The sequence below is a fragment of the Eublepharis macularius genome, chromosome 7 (genome assembly GCF_028583425.1).
Source record: "Eublepharis macularius isolate TG4126 chromosome 7, MPM_Emac_v1.0, whole genome shotgun sequence".
In the NCBI taxonomy this organism is placed as follows: Eukaryota; Metazoa; Chordata; class Lepidosauria; order Squamata; family Eublepharidae; genus Eublepharis; species Eublepharis macularius.
Genome location: NC_072796.1, coordinates 94,713,783 through 94,731,299, shown reverse-complemented (window position 1 = coordinate 94,731,299; position 17,517 = coordinate 94,713,783). Strand labels below are relative to the sequence as shown.

At 38.8% G+C, this 17,517-nt stretch overlaps 1 protein-coding gene across 8 annotated transcripts in view; it reads right to left on the bottom strand.

The window, feature by feature from the left end:
• CSPP1 (centrosome and spindle pole associated protein 1) overlaps positions 1-17,517 on the bottom strand; it is a 69,020-nt gene that overhangs the window by 51,383 nt on the left and 120 nt on the right. For 5 of the 8 annotated variants that reach the window (XM_054985059.1, XM_054985065.1, XM_054985062.1 and 2 more), the window contains exons 2-7: positions 15,507-15,601; positions 12,839-12,950; positions 11,326-11,422; positions 4,262-4,359; positions 3,292-3,315; positions 1,589-1,669 (exon numbers count right to left, since the gene is read on the bottom strand). In XM_054985059.1, coding sequence (XP_054841034.1) covers positions 1,589-1,669; positions 3,292-3,315; positions 4,262-4,359; positions 11,326-11,422; positions 12,839-12,937 — 399 coding nt within the window. In that variant the 5' untranslated portion in view covers positions 12,938-12,950; positions 15,507-15,601. Of the gene's footprint in view, positions 1-1,588; positions 1,670-3,291; positions 3,316-4,261; positions 4,360-11,325; positions 11,423-12,838; positions 12,951-15,506; positions 15,602-15,834; positions 15,922-16,982; positions 17,046-17,517 lie in introns of those variants that run through there. The other 3 variants (XM_054985061.1, XM_054985060.1, XM_054985066.1) reach the window with 3 other exon arrangements.

Below are 17,517 nucleotides of genomic sequence, written 5' to 3'. Positions count from 1 at the left end.
GGTATTCAGAGGGTTACTGCTGCTGAATGTGGAGATTCCCTTTAGTCATAATGGCTAGCTGCTGCTGCTATTATGGAAAAATACTAACAAGACTTCAAAACTACAAATCTACCCAAAACAGAAGTACTTAATTTTTTTCTTGAAGACTTAAAATGATAATGGCTTCAAAGAAAGAAATGAAAGAAGAATAAACCTACCAGTGTGCATTTCAATTAGAATTTCTCCAGTCAGCAGTAGACAGTACATCAGTAAGAGGAACCAAATTTAGTAATATTGCCCCCTAAAATGTTATTGCTTGCCTGTTTCCGTGTTCATGGCAGCCATTGGCGAAAGCAGAGCAATTTGCTACGAAGACCGTTATTTTCACAATGAATTTAGTCCTTACTTCTTTAAAGCCAAGTCCTACTTCAACTCAGTTATCATCTCTTCCTTCTTCTCTCAAACACAAGATCTATCTTTGTTTTATATCAAGTTAACCTTCACGGTGTCTCCAGAAAAGAAAAGAAAATCTTGGCTAATGTAGCATAGTGGGAGTGCTGAGAAGTCAGCCAAACTCCCATTCCAATGGTTCCTTCAGAAAAGGGAATAACTTCAAAATTCATCTTCCTTCCCACATACTCAAACCTCCCCCCCTCTAAATATTAAACAAAAAGAAAATGATAGTAGCACCAATGACATGGTGCCAGATCGTGACCAGCTACAGATCATCTTTTTAGAAGATGAAGCTGGAAAGTGTCATATAGCCCAGTTTGAAGTACATGGCAGAAGAAAGACATGATAGCAGATTATCCTGAAGCACAGTCAGTGTTATCTTGCCCAGTAAAGTGGCTTCCACCACAGGGCACCCTGTTTCCTTCTCATCTTTATTAGAGAAATGTTGATGCATACTGAGAAAAATGCAGTGCATAGTTCACTGCCTTTCTCTACAAGAGGAACATACTGTTCTCTTAATTCCTCACACATGAAGAATTTGCAAAGTCTCACCAGTTCTCCAAGTGTAAAAATGCCAAAGATACCAAAAAGTAGGTGGCAACAGATCAGATAAGATCATAAGACAATTCAGAAAGTTAAACAAGTATAAAATATGCTTTAGAACAGATTACCTGTTCTCCCTTTTCTTATCTCCCCCACTTTTATATAAAGGTCCAAACCTCAAGGGCTAATAAACAACATTAATTCCTGGATCAAAACCATAGTAGCAAACCAACTATTTTAAATAGTTCTACAATGACAAGAGCCTTAAAAGACAGAAAGGTGAAGCGGTGAGGGGGGAGGAGGGTACTGCTATTGACTTGTCTGAAGAAGTGAGCTGTAGTTCACAAAAGGTCATACCCTACCACTAATTTTGTTAGTCTTATAGGTGCTACTGGACTCCTGCTCTTTTCCACTGCTATTGACTTAGTCACAGTTGCATCCACAGAATGATTAAGGGACTATATTACACTGCATCTAATTTAGTTTTTTAAAATGGCATGGCAAATTATCTTATGTGGCAGTTTTTATTTTCTTAGTACTAGTTCTATGTATTGAATTGCAAACTATGTACTGAATTGCAAGTGCAATATTGACAGCAATTCTCTGCACCTACCTTGGCCGACTGCCTGTCACCAATAGGAAGAGACAGTCCCTGAGTATATGGGTCAACTTCACCAGATGAAAGATATTTTTTCTGTACAAAAGAAAAGCATGACTCATTGTGTTCTAAACTAGGTAATGCGACTGGATTTAGCCATATTTTTCAAGGTTGCATGAATTATTTGTATCATTTCTTAAATTATTTCTATCACAGTTCAAATTCACACAACCCTTTTGTTACAGGAGATCTTAGCTTATTGTACTGATGGTAACAGTGGAATCTATACTGAAGCACAGTTCTACAAGTCATCAGAAAAATATCTATGAGTTAATGGACTGTCATGGAACTAACAAAAGTGACTTAAGTAATGGGGTACTGACCTATGATTTCTGCTTAATAGTGAAGAAATCAATACAATCACCACACATTCCATCCATACCGTAAGGACAATGATCCAACTCCCACAACAAAAGGGTTGCGTGAATGCAACCATTTTCAAGTCAGTTTTGTGTATGCAAACAGCAGAGAGAGAGAACCAAACAAAATCAAAACAAACAAACAGACTGCCAAAGGGCAAGGTACTAGGTAAACAAAGGACAAACTTGTTCTATCAATGAACAAGCAACTTTCAGACAGCAAAAAATATGCCATACAATATCATCTCAAAACCTTTACTATGTGAAACGTGGCAAAACAGATCACTATTGTTTGAAATAAGAGGGCCACTGAGGAAAAATAAAAAATATATAGTAGAATGTAGTGGTTGGGATCAGACTAGGACTGGGAAACCTAGATTCAAATCTCGCATCTGCCATTAAACTCACTGGATGAATAGCTGAAGGGATAAAATGAAAGAAAAGATAACTGTATGTAACCCTGAGGTCCTTTGAGAAAGGGTAGGGTAACAGCTGATATAAAAGTACCCTCATTGAACATATTGGGCTATCCATGTCACTTGTCCTTAGTCCACCTAGACTAAGCCATTCATTAATGACTTGCTCAGGAATCAAATACTCACATATGAATTTCACTCATCATCCAAGAAGTTCAATGCAACATATATCGTAGTATACAACAATTTCTAATGTTCTAGCACAATGCAGGAGATATGATAAATATAAAGCAAACTGGAAAAATTTTTGTTTCACAATTTGTTTAAATATAATTAAATGTAGTCTATATTTATTTTTGAAAAATAAAAGGATACCATCCAACTGAGTATTCTCAGTTCTGTTTAACAATATGCAAATAAAACAAGAATAGCCGTAATTAGTTACATTTCCAAGCTGCTAAAATAGATATAAACATAGCTGAGTAAACTGTATAATGGCATACTGTATAATTAACTGCTAAGGAGTTTTTTTGAAACCATTCTAAAATTAATTATTTAAGTCAACTCAAACTGATGGTACCACCAGTAAAATAATGTCAGTATTTGCATTCCTTGGAGCATATATCATATGACAACTAATACAGAAGAGCCTATAAATTCAGCTGTGAAATCAAACACAAAAGACAATCAATGCAATAAGAGAACATTAATGAAAAATGATTAATTTATACATTATCTTGTGATGAGCAAGCTCACAAACAGACAAGTACAGCACATACCAACACACAAATATTGATTTTCAAACCTTTTCATTAGCAAATTTAATTAGAACCAAGCAAAATATTATGTTAATTTGAAGAGTATCGTGATGCAAGCACCCTACCTTCTTTCTCGCCTGTGAAATACCCTAAAAATTAGGAAAATAGACTGTTCAATTAGAAAAATGACTATTAAATCCCAACAAGAGAGAAGTGCTACTGTGAACAGAAGGTCTGACCCCAAGATTTAGAGTGTCACCCGTTCTGGATGGGGTTAGTTATGGAGCCACACCCACTGCTGGATAAACAGGTAGCAATTGTCACCAGGGGTGTCTTTACTAGCTTCAACTGCTGACACCTTTCCTGAGCAGAAAGGATCTGGCCACTGCGCTGCATGCCCTGGTTACATCTAGATTAGATTAATACAATGTGCTGCATGTGGGGCTGCCCTTGAAACATTTTTGGAAACCTCAATTGATGCAGAACGCTTCAGCCAGGATGTTGACTGGAGTGAGTCATAGGGTCTCTTTTTTGGCTCATCTACACTGGCTCCAATATGTCTCCAGGTGCTGTTCTTGACCTTTAAAGCCCTATATGATTTTGGACTAATATCCCTTACAAAGCTGCCCAGTCATTGCAGTCAATTTCTAAAGCCCTGCTTTGAGTGTCTCTGCCTTCTGAGAATAGGCAGGTGGCAACCCAGGAGCGGGACTTCTTGGTCACAGCACCAAAACTCTGGAACTGTCTCGCAAGACAGCCTTGTCTGTTCATTCCCATTGCCATCTTCTGTCAGCAGGCGGGTGTTACCTCACTGATCCCTCCTTCATACCCTATGCATTAATTGTTGTTTTTATGTTTTTGCATGTTTATTTTAGCTTTCGTTTAACTAAAACATCATTAAAACAATTAAAACCAAGTTAAAATACATATGCAATACAATAAAATACACATAAACAACCATTAAAACATAGGGCAGAAAGCAGGAGTCTCTGAGGGAACACCAGACAAAACAAAAAATTTTAAATGCCCTTTTACTTTGTTAATTGGCATCAGAAATTCAATTAGAAACAAGGCTTTCCATCATTTTTTTTTTACCTGAGAAAGGTAACTTCTGTAGTCTTGTCGAAGCTCTTCCTTCAGCTTGTGTTTCTTGTGCTCATATTCTTCCCCAAGAGGCAAGCTTAGGCCATATTCTGTAAAATGTAATTTAGCTCTTAAATTGGAGATTGTATTATTCCCATGTGCACAATAGTGATGAAGGAATATCTAGAATGGATACTCAATCTTATCCAAAAGGACAAACTTAAATTTTTCACATCCTATAAATCGCTTCTAAAACTGAATTGTAAATTGCCTTGTTTCTAAGAAAAGACTTTTTACTAACAGAGAATTCAAATTGCTGTACCATCAAGCAAATCCTAAATTAGCATGATCCAATAAAGATAAATGGAGAGGAGCTCAGCAAATTTCTAACACAAATGCATTGTAAAATTGTATCATTCCCATTCATTGCCCATTGATTTAAACAAGTTTTGTCCAGTATTTATATTGGTGCTCCTTCCAACTTGCATCAATGTCTTTATGAATTGTCATAAAAAATATTCCAATTCATCTATTCCAAATAACCAATAGTGCATTGGTCTTTCTCACTCACCCTTTTTAAGCATCTAAGAGGGTGAGGGAAGATCATTCTGGCCTAAACTGTAAAATGAATGGTATGTTCCCTTAAACTTAAAGGTATATCTAAAGCTTTAGCAGCCTGGGCAGCAGGATAATGGAAGTGGCTTCCTTGCATGTACTTCAATATTATTGTTAAGCAGCAGTCGACTAGCACTTTGTAAATACAATAGATGGGTCCTATTTCACAGTGAAGATGAACCTGAGATAAACCCTACAGCATATCAGAGTAAACATTTTGACAGAATGTTTGCCATGCATATCTTATAACTACAAGATATCTGTACACCTGGTAAGCAATCTTCAAAATGTGAAGCAATCATTTAAGTGAGCCAGAAACTTATATTAATCAGTAATATGAGGTGATAGAGCTCACTTAAATTAAGTGAGCTCTATCACCTCATATTACTGCTACTGTAGCGTTTTGCTGAGGAACCAGATCACGTGTTCAGCAGAAGTGATTAAATTCTGAGTAATAAAGTAACAAAAATAAAGTGATGTATCTGTACGTGTGACCCAGCCTTTAATCAGCATCATGCATAACTTGGCAGTTGCATTTCATGTTTCTACTATATAAGCAGCCATCAATAGAACATAGGCAAAACATAACTGAAAAGAATTTTATCTAGTTATTGACAAGCAATTCAGCTTCTCTTAACCTAACCAATTAGAATGGCTCACAGTTAGAAAGACCATAAAATCCAAATACTACCTTTATACTTCAGTTCTTTGGATAATTGGAGTTATAGTATGAAAACAGAAAAGCATTTAAGAATGGAACCTATTTACTCGTGCTGAGTGTTATGTACCTTCAAGTCACTTCTGACTTATGGTGGCCCTATGAATTAATGATCTCCAAAATGTTCTATCATTAACAACCTTGCTCAGATCTTGCTAACTGGAGGCTGTAGCTTCCTTTATTGAGTCAAGCCATCTCATTTTCCTGCTGCCTTCCACCTAACAGTACTACCTTTTCCAGCGACTCTTGTCTTCGCATGACGTAACCAAAGTACAATAGCTACATACCCCAACTACTACTCTTGAAATGAAATGCAATTTTAAAAACACACACACAAAGAGAGTTATGGACAGGGCATAGTTCTGTGATCACTTAAAGACATTTACTAAAAAAAAGTATGAAGAAGCAGAAGTTAACCATAAACAAGCTTGAGATGAATGGCTAAGTCTATAATTGGAAGTAAGATCTATTAAACTACATCCGATTGACTAAATATGCATAGGTATGGGCTGTACGGCTTTTAGTGATTGGGCTGTTTGAATGATCCCCCCCCCCTCAAGGGCATCTAAAACTAGATATTTATATAGCATAGAAAAGGAATTGGGATGCTGCTTCCAAAGAAGGGTATGAAACAAATCAGGAGGTGGTTTACTGGACCCAATATGTTACCATAGAACTGAGTTTGCCCAATAAAGATAACATCTTATAGTAACACTCCAAATAACCAATAAAAAGCCATACTAAAAGACTTATTTTTATATCAAGCTAAACTGTAAAAGAATTTTGAACAAATAAATTCATAGGCTCTTTCAGAGAAAGCTCAAGTCTTTACTAAATTACTAACTCAGACATGTATAAGAACAAGGCAGTAAAGCATTTCCAAAAGACTTAGGAATACACTTCATTTGATATTTAATATAGATTAGTGAGAAAGTAAATCTACTTTATCACAATTGTGCCATTCAGATCACAAGACAACATATTTTGAAGTAAATACTTCTTTTGCCCTTTAAAAGGCACGTTTCACTGTGATAATCGAACTGTACATCTAATATACAAGTCATTTGTCTGTGACATCATACTGCAAGGTGGCCAGCCACAGCAGTGGACTGAAAGGCAGCTCTCTGTATCCACCTAGTACAATGGCAGATCTCTTGGTGGTGGTGGTTAGAGGCAATATACCTCCACATAATAAATGCTAAGGATTAACAAGAAAGGATGGACATCAGCTTCATACCCTTCTTGCAAGCTTCAGTGAGGTATCCAGTTGGCCACCAAGAGAAATACTGGGGTAGAAGGACTTTGGCCTTACCGAGAACAGCAATTCGTATGTTCTAAGATATAAAGGAACTTATGGATCAGAAGTCATACAGAAAACATACTTTTTTGGTGTTGTCATGAAGTTTCCTCAGTGGCCTCTGAGGGCAAGTAGCAATTAATTGTTATTTTAGGTCACTTCTAGTGATGTCATTTTACCTACTGTTAGGCTACTGTACTGACACTACCACAACTGTATTGATACCACTACATAACTCTAAATCTAAACAGTTTCATCAAAGGTGTGTCACAAGAGCATGGGCTCTTTGAAGTCTTTTCAACCAAGCCTTTTTTAAAAACAGAATATATATAAAAATCTGATTCATTTTCAGAAGGGAGGAATAAGAAGACACTGATCTGCATTAAATGAAATTAATCCTCAGTCTTTGAAATATTCATATTTCCAAAGCCAGAAAATAGCAAGAGAAGTGTTATGTTGTTAATAAAAGAACCAACTTTTATTTAGTACTTCTTTAATCACAATATACAGCACTGATCAAACAATAAGTTTAACCACTAAGTCACTTGAACCTATCTCCAAGATTGTGAAATCTTCACATAAGGTACATAGTTGTAACTTTAACCCAATGTGTGTGTAAGACAGAGAGAGAGAGAAATAGCCACAGGAGGCAGAAAAACAAGTCAGGTGATGGGAGGGTCTATATTATTCTTCCTACTCAAGCTATTTTTCCATTCAAGATTCTGCCCCCATCTCAGCCATTTTTACTTTTATAATTTTCCCTGCAGGGACTTCAAGACAGGGGTGATTTTGACAGTGAAAACAACATTTAAAATAGGTTAGGCAGCCTAGTGGTCTAACATAGATAGCCCAGGTGAACCTGATCTTGTCAGATCTCAGTAGTTAAGCAGGGTTGGCCTTGGTTAGTAATTGGATGGGAGACCTCCAACGAAGACCACGGTTGCAGGGGCAAGCAATGGCAAACCAGCTCTGTTAGTTTCTTGCTGTGAAAACCCCACCAGGGTTGCCATAAGTCAGCTATCATTTGAAGGCAGTCTCCACCAGGCAGCCTGATATTCTACGCAAAATTCCAGACACCTAAGGCTTATTTTTGTTGTCAAAAGGAGGGAAAGGCAATGAAACTTTACGTGCAGCATATAGCTGTGATAAACTGAATTTGGTTTCCCCAGAAAGCACTTAATTGAATGTTGAACTAAAATCATATCATTTCAACTGATAATAACTTTGACTAATGGATTTCAAATGTATTACTTAACTAATACAAATGAACCTCATTTCTATTGCCAAAAAAAACCAGTCAACAAGCTAGGTATCGAAATCTAAGTTGCATTCAGAATAGTTTGTTTATGATGAACAAGGGTTTATTTTCAGGCTCACAAGATCCCACAAAGACTTTACAAAGTCTTCAGTCTAACTCTAATTTGTTGTGATGTTTGAATGTAGGCACTTTAATAAATAGGCACTGGATTTTTCCAGGTACTGGGACTTCAAAGCAATCCTGGTTTGTGGGAAAGACGCATGCTCCAATTTGCTGAGCCAACCACATTTATCATCCAAGGAGCTCAAATTGTTGGGAGTTAGACTGAAAAACTGCTAGTTTACGAATCTCAGACTCTTCAGCTTTGCCCAGAGGGGGAGAAAGAAGAGAATATGAAGCCAGATAATAAACCAGAGCTGAGTTCTGACTTCTGAACAGATCCTTACAATGCAATCCTAAGCAGTGCAACATCTTTTTATATGTATCTGGTAGTCATTTTTCAGTATTTATGTGTAGAGACGATTTAATTCTAGATTCATGCAGCTAGGCAATGCAACATTACTACTATCCAGGACTTTTGATTTCCAAAATACTTTATGATATATATTGCAATTGGCCCAACAATGCTACAAAGTAGGTCAATATTGTATTCATTTTTGCAGATGACAATAGAAACAAGAGTGCATAGCCTTACAAAAAGCAAACACTTCATGACAGAAGCGTAATCTGAACTCTAAGGGAACAAAATAAACCTATATAAATATATAAATATTTATATAAATATTTATATATTTCTATAAATATATATTTCTATAAATATATTTAATAAATATATAAATAAATGGCCACGGTGGCCATTTGAGGGGCAGGAAGGGCCTTCTCCACCTCCTCCCTGCTGTGTGGCCCCGCAGGGTGGCGGGGAGGGCCGGAGCCGCCACCACCGCACCGCCTCCTCCGGGCCCACGCTGGCTCACAGGGCGGCAGGGAGGGCTGGAGCCGCCTCCTCTGGCCCTTCCTACCCCTCAAATGGCCGCGGTAGTAGCCATTTGAGGGGCAGGAAGGGCCTTCTCCATCTCCTCCACTGCTGTGCAACCCCGCAGGGCAGCGGGGAGGGCCGGAGCTGCAGGGCGGCGGGGAGAGCCGGAGCCGCCGCCACCGCACCGCCTCCTCCGGGCCCACACCAGCTCACAGGGCAGCGGGGAGGGCTGGAGCTGCCTCCTCTGGACCTTTCTGCCCCTCAAATGGCTGTGGCGGTAGCCATTTGAGGGGCAGGAAAGGCCTTCTCCACCTCCTCAGTCACTGTGCAGCCCCACAGGGCAGCGGGGAGGGCTGGAGCTGCCGCTGCCCTGCCACCTCTGGGCCCGCAGTGGCCCACTGGGCTGCCAGGAAGGCCGGATCCAGCAGCGCACGGCCCTGCAGGGCAGCAGGGAAGGCCAGAGCTGCCACTGCCAGCACCGCCCCGCTGCCTCCATGGACGCAGCAGCCTACTGGGCAGCCAGGAAGGCCGGAGCCGCCACTGCCGCGCCACCACCTCCACCACTGCAGCACCATAGGTGTTTTATATTGTTATAAGAATTTTGTATTAGCACCTCATACAGCCTTGGGTGATACTTAAACGTGTTCAGCCGTAGACAATCGTCATGAAAAATTGTATAATTAAATGAGATGTTTTGAATATATTATATAGAATCCACTGTATACTAGTATATTGGTACTTTCCTTAGTTTTCAAGATTTCTCAGGGGCACTTCCACCACCGCAGCGGCAGGGCCAAGGTAAATGGGGGGTGGGGGGCTGGGGCTGGGGGGGGGGGTTAGGACTTTTAAAGGCCCTGCCGCCTGCAAGCAGCAGGAAAGGTGCCCTTTAAACTTCTGCTGGCAGGCAGGGGGGATCCCCCCACCTGACAGCTGAAGTTTAAAGGGACCTGCCACTTGCAAGAGGCAGGGAAAGGGCACTTTAAACTCAGGCCCTGAAGCTTCCCAAAGCAACCTGAATGCTTCAGGAAGCTTTGATTCAGGATTTCCAAATCAGGGCCAGCATGCTGGCTCCGATTTGGGAATCCCGAATCTTTATAGATCGGGTCAATCGGAAACCCGAAGCACACACCCCTAGATCTATTTAAGAAGTAAGTCCAGTTATAAGAAGAACATTTCCTTGTGTAAATTTATAGTTTGCAATATTAGCCTGCAACTAATATATCTCAAGTTTATGTAAACATTCCTGCAAAAAGCTCAAATTCATTCTCGGTATGAAAGAACCACAAAAATATAGCATCAAAATAGAACACATAAGAATAAATTTAATTCAAACAGCAGAAAAGCAACTACCTACACTCTGAAAGATACTAAGATGTTGCTAAGCAACAACCAATGATACAAGAACCCACTGTAGGATGTGGTTACAACAGTAGCCCAACATAAAATAGAAACCGGGGCACACAAACAGATTAAAAATTTATAAAAATAGTCTCAGGAATATAACACCTGGAAATATAAAGTAACACTACATACGTGCGTGCAAAATTTTAAAATGCAAGTGAAAAGTGAACAGCAAACCATAAAGGAGACAGAGTTGTTTTATAGCTTCATATAGATATTAAATGTGTTTTCCACTTCATATATTCTACCATACTACTGAAAGTTAAAGTTTGATTCAGATTTTGCATTCTCCTGACAGCATAAGAAACCCTCACTACTGTTGCTTGACACAAAAGGTAATCACAGCATATAGGAAGCTGAATTATTACTTCTCAGGGGAACAGCAGTTACAGATACATGCAATCCTCTTTCATGGCACAGCAGCAAGACCATAGTGCACCAGACACTGGAACAGGTTTAAAAGACAATAATGGAGCTCCTCATGCATTAGATCCCATCATATGCACAAATAGACCACTTTATCAATAAAATCCTAAACAGAGTTACTCCAAGCCCACTGAAATCAGTGGGCTTAGAGACTGGAGTAACTCTGTTTAGGATTTCACTGTCACAAAAATATCTATCAGCCTCCTAGATAGCAGTTCTGAAAATATAACATCATGTTCACTTTTCTATTCCCATTATTTTCACAGTAAAGACGATGGTAAGGATATTTTGTAAGTCTGACAGTGCACAGTGGAAGACATAGTAAGGAAAATATTTATTTGTTGTCAATAAAAGCTTAAATAACATTATTAAAGAGACACAATACCGAATGCATCAGTCTCTTGATTGTTAGGTGGTATATTTTCTTTAGCCATGGATATTAACATTCTGCTGGTTTCTGTAAGCTTCTCTGCACTTTTGTTCTGAAAATGAAAAAAACCCATGCATAAGGCAAAATGCGGAAGTATAATTAATCATTAATGAGATAACTTGCTTCAGTTACAAAGGGAAGGTTTTTACAAGAATCTTTGAATACATAACAGGCCTTTCATATACATGATCCAAACTAAATGGCTTGAAGGTTTATGAAAATTTTATGATTACCTAAGACAGCAATCACAACCTGGACATCTCCCTTTAGCAGCTGTATCTAGAAAGATAAAATTTCCATAAATTCTGAAGCCATAGAGGAGATACTTTGGTAGGGGCATACAATATTTACTCTGTTATTAAGCTTAAGGTTATTTTACTGCTTTATCAACACAAAATGCATAATTTATAGTTTAGCACATCACACTGTCCTTCTAGTAAACGAAAACATAGGGCTGAATGTTTTACTGGTTATGTAGACATTCTCTCACTTTTATGGTTTGTAAATTGTGCCATTCTTAAAGTACATTGCTTTATGTTGTATATCTTATCAGCATCCTCAATCCACAGATTCTCATACTATGTAAATGACCTCTATGCAAGCACAGATGTTCAGAGGAGGAAGCCTGACAAAATTCCAGATTCCTCATTTTGTCACTGCCACGGAAAAAGAGCTATCAAAACTGGCCATTCCATCTAACTGTTAATAGATATATACAAGGCCAAGATCCAGTAAGGCTCACTATGAAAGGAGTCCCAAATGCTGTGTATGTTTTTATTGTATAGCACCCTTGAGCATGAACAGATCACTGAAGCATATTTGTCCTTGCTGGATGAGACCAAATACTTATAACATTCAATGATTTATGTCACTATGAAACAAGTTCAAATAATTGACATTTTCTAGAGCATCACCAGTAATCTCTTCAAATTTCAGCCCACAAAAAGTTTAATTAATTTTACAACTAATACTCTTTTGTAATTACACACATGGTGTTGGTATAACACACCATACTGCCAATAGTGACTCAGTGCAGATATCATACCAAATCATGGTTAAAGAAGCACTGCTTGGACTAAGGATTTGTGAATCACTGCTTGTAGTCAGTTGTCTAACGAAGTTGTCTAACAAGAATCAGAAACTGTGGTAAGGTACATTTGCAAATATGGCTTTTTATAACTATTGTTTGCCTCGGATGATGAGTGTGATAGTCCATACTTACAATCACCACTCTACCTCCAGCCTCGGTATTATGGAGTTAAGAATGAACTAAAGAAACTGCATGCTGAGAGAGCAGAAGATGTAGCCATAAAACCATGATTTACCTGTTGACTTACAATAAGGAACAGTTATACTGAATAAGATTTTTGAAAATATGTATGATGTTTAACAAGCTCAAAAGTGACTCATACTAGTAATACAATTTAAAATATATAAACTTTTAAAAATATAATATATAAAATCTTACTCGCATTTCCATGTAAGGAGGATCATTTTCAAGTTTTGCTTTGTCTTGTGCTAATTTCACTTTTTGATCATCGATGAATTGGTCTAGGTTATCGGCCATCTTTTTTTGGATTCTGGGAATGACAGAGATTATACACAAGTTACTACTACTACAGTATTTAAATGTTATCTTTTTTCTGTTCACTACAAAGTGCTGGACTTGAATTTACTGTCTACAGAAAATATGACAGCCTCTCATTTTTATGAGTAATAAATCTACATTTCACTGCATCCTAAAAGACACTCACAGAATCTCAGAAGAATCTTAAAAGACATCAGTATCAAGCTCATAGAAGCCACGTATAAACTAGGTATTTATTCCATCACAATGCAGTTGTACAGGCTGCTCCACCTTAAAAAATAGCATCTTTTAAGTCATTAGAGTAAGCTCAGACACCTCAGTGCAAAAAAATTGATACACCAAGGCATGAACAGAGCAAACCCAAAGCCAAGTTATGCCTGGATAACTTCCCCCAAATGAAAAGAGATCTTGTTCCTGAAGATTAATTGCTCTGTTCATGGAAACAGGTGCTTGCATGTGGATCACCCTCTAGCTTGGGCCCTGCATGTACAAAAACTCCGCAACACGTGAGTTGTGCTGCATGTAATGGTACCCTTTGCTGGTATGTAGATAAACAGTTGCAGTTTTTCTGGAAGGGAAAATTCCCTTGGCAGTCTCCTGCAAAACAGATACTATGTACAATTCAAGCTGATAACCACCAACTGTCAGTGGGCAGATCCTCACACACAGCAATGGACATGCAACAGAAGGCTGTGTGTATGACAATCTCTGTGTTGAGGCCAGACAGAAACTGCTAACTTCCTGCCAACAACTCAACTATCTCTTAATAATCAACATAACAAGAAGATGGGAACACTGATTAGGGGCCTGTTTCAGTGGGAAAATACATTCACTGTGCACCCCAACAGCATTCCAATATAATTACTTGTTTAATCATATTCCATTGGTCTGCACTGCCCCAGAGGCAGCCTGTTATCTACCCCTGTACCTCTTCATTTATGGAAATAACAAATATAATCTAACCTCTTCATCCATTTGCTATCATGTTGGAACAGGGGAAAGACACAGACCTGAAAGTACGCATGTGTCCATGCACATACACTCCTTAAGGACAAAGAAATATACATTTAGGTAAAATTATCACTGCTGAACATGTAAAGGAATATCTCCAAATAAGTCCTACAATGCAACATGAAAGCTAGTTGAAGCCCTTCAGCTTTTTATATTTACATTGAAATGCTATAATTAAAAAAGTTAACCATTGTTACCTTTCACAGAGTGCATTACTGCTCACAGGCACTGATAAAACAGTAAAACTGATTCATATTCCAAGAAGATCATAACGGAACTTTGTTAAAGCACAAGTAAAATAAACAGGAATAAACAGGAAGAGCACATAAGAGAATGCATTGTATGAGAGATTCAGGCAAAGCGCTTAAACAAATACTAACAGTGCAATCCTAAGGAGAGTTACTCCAGTCCAAGCCCATTGAAATCAATGAGCTTAGACTGGAGTAACTCTCCTTAGGATTGCACTGCAAGTTAACTAAAAGTTAGCTCCTTTTTACATATTCACACAGTGACTCAAGCAACAGCTTGCATGTACAAACCCGACAGTACAAAATATACAGCAAGACAGAGCCTGGTTGTCCTTATTCTCATGTAAATTCAATACAAGATGTTTTTGTTAAAAAAAAATCAAGATAACAGAAACAGCATAGGATAACTCAATACTATTCTGAGGTTGGGTCAAATCAACAGCTGCCCACATACATGCCTTCTCTGTGGTAGCCCCCACCTTATAGAATGGCCTGCCTGAGGTGGTCAGAACCCCCCCCCCTCTCCTGGCTTTCCGCATACTATGCAAAACTGAATTATTAAGGAGGCTTTCTGCCCAGATTACAGGACTATGTTATAAGGAATAGCTCAGGTGCTTTGGTAGGGATGGGGACGAAATACTATGTCTGCTGATGTAGAAATGCACCTACTAGGGAGTTTTTACACTGCTAAACATGCCATGGAAATTAGTTATGCTTTGTTTCAGATACGTTTCATCTCTGTGCTTGGCTTTTTGCTTGTTTAAAAAATTTTCTGCTACAACTTCCTACAACTTCCAGAAGCCTTGCTTCTGATATAAAACAATTAATATTAAAAATAAATTCCCTAGCAGTTCCTCTAAATCCTTAATCACATTACTTTTGCATGCTGATAAATTGCATATCCTTAGACAGGCACATATTTTCATTCAGTTTAGCAACCCATTAGAAACACAGATTCCTCAAGATTATTTGGACTGGAAAGGAAGGGGCAAATTCTCATACTAGACTGCTGATATTACTCTACAGCTATGCACCACATTTACTGAAAAGGCAGACATCCCTGAATATAAGAGAATCCCCTTAGAAATGTTGTATATGTGTTTTTGTATATAAGCATTATTATTGGACATAACTGTAACTTGCATATGAATGTAACATGACCCCCCCTTTTTTGATGGCATACTTATAAAAAAATCCACCTTGCATTTGAGTAAATACTGTACTTTCAATATGTTTTGCAATGTGCTAATCTGCAAGATTCACAAAATTAGATATACTCTAGCAGCTACCTTTGCTGATGCTTGTATCTTCATTCAGTAAAAAAAATAATACTTAAATTGCCAGCATTTCCAATCAGGAGTAAAATGACACAGTGGAGCTACACCTGTAAGCAAAAATATTTAAATATTAGTAAACTAGCTCAAATATCGTGTTTTTTGTCACAGTAAAGGTAGGCTATATTAACATATTCCTATTTATCAAGATTTTAAAAGAACTAAAAAAACCTTTTCAAATTCATTTTTATTGTATAAATTTTTACCAGTATATATGCTAAACAAAACATACTGAGCAAAGATTATTCAACTTCTAAGCAGAGCTGAGTTAGGATGATCTTACCAATGGAAACTGAACCCTCAGATAGTACTTTACAGAGATTACAGCAGCAGTGAAGATCTTCACCATCACTAACACATCTAAGTCTTTTAAATGGAGTGTAATTGCTTCTCTTACTTCATCTGTTACAGGTCTCCCATAAATCAGACCAGAAGATAGAACTGGAAGGGAAGAGCCAACTCTTTTGACAGCAACTTGCTCTTCACCAGTCAGGCCACTGAAAAAGCAACTATCAATAGCAATGACTCCAGGAATACCCTTCAAGAAATGTTTATAGTTTGCTCTGAGAGCCCCTGCAGGAAAGAAAGGTCTTGCTTATTCATTCATCACTTTGGCAGGTGTGTATATATGAAAGCAAATATGTGCAACATCCAAGTATGACAACATTATTGTGGTACACTCAACAGCAGCAGCACCCATTTCCGGACTCATGTAGAATGTCAAATCCAAAATGCATTCTTTCTTCTACAAATGTAATTCGAGATAGGTGGATGGCTGTCATAGAGGCCAAGAAACCATCCTTTAAAAAGGCATTTGCAATTCCCTCAGGCAAAGAGTCTGGATATCCTCAAAACCACCTATACACAAATTCCACGGTGGAGTAGTGTGACCAGTACAAACATAAGATTCTCCTGGAAACAAGAGAAATGTCTACTCTCTGAGGGCCAGAACTCTCAGAAAATCAACATGAGATATATGGACTAAACCAGCTTCAGGGATGTTCTTTACTTGTTAAGTTCAGTACTATCAAGGTGTCACCATTACACAAGGAAGGGCAATTTTGTGAAGCACTGACAACATAATAATAATTATTATTGATATATTGTTAAAATGGCAACATTACTAAGTATTCTTTGGGAAACTTTCCTATCTGGCCTAGTTTTATGACAAACAAGTCTAGGAAATCCTTGCAGTATCTCGTTTTTCCATTTGCGGCAACAGAACTTTAAAATTCGTTTTTTTCACGAGCCTTGGTTACAAAATACTCGATTTAATATATTTTTTTAAAAAACTGCGACACTACGATCAGATCTAGAAACAAAAACTTTCTCCAAACCTAGACAACAGTAGAGGGAATTGCAACATACATCATACAGGGCAAGAAGAGCGGGTAAAAGAGAGATCTGGGTTACAATCCTACACACACTTACCCGGGGGTAAGCCGATCGAAGATACAATGGTTTACTGTTAAGTAAACAAGAATAAAATCGGGCTGTTCGTTATGGGGAAAGATGAGCTACAAGAGACAAGCAAGGGCGTCGATCGCTTTAAGGAAGCCATGCGGCGTTGTTAGGCAACCGCGTTACAACAAAAACTAGGGCCTTTCAACTGTCCTGGCGAAAACCGACCGCGCGGATTGGTCTCCCGCGTACGGAAGCTTCGTTAAGGAGGAGAAGCCAAGCGGCGCCTCCGCACGGCAGGGGATTGACGAATGCCGGCCTCCCCACCCCCCGGTTGCCATGACGGCCGCGGGGTCCCTTGTCCGCACCCCGCTGTGGCCCAGAGGCACCGACCTCTCCCGTACTGGCCCCGTCCTCTGGGTTTAAAGATGCCAGAGGAGGGGAACGAGCTCTCCACACACGCACGCGCGCGCTTTCCAACAGGTTATCTGGTGGGCATGGGGGGGGGGGAACGCGCCGTCGTCTGCCGTTCAAACCAGTGGCCGGCGCAGAGCCGCCAGATTGG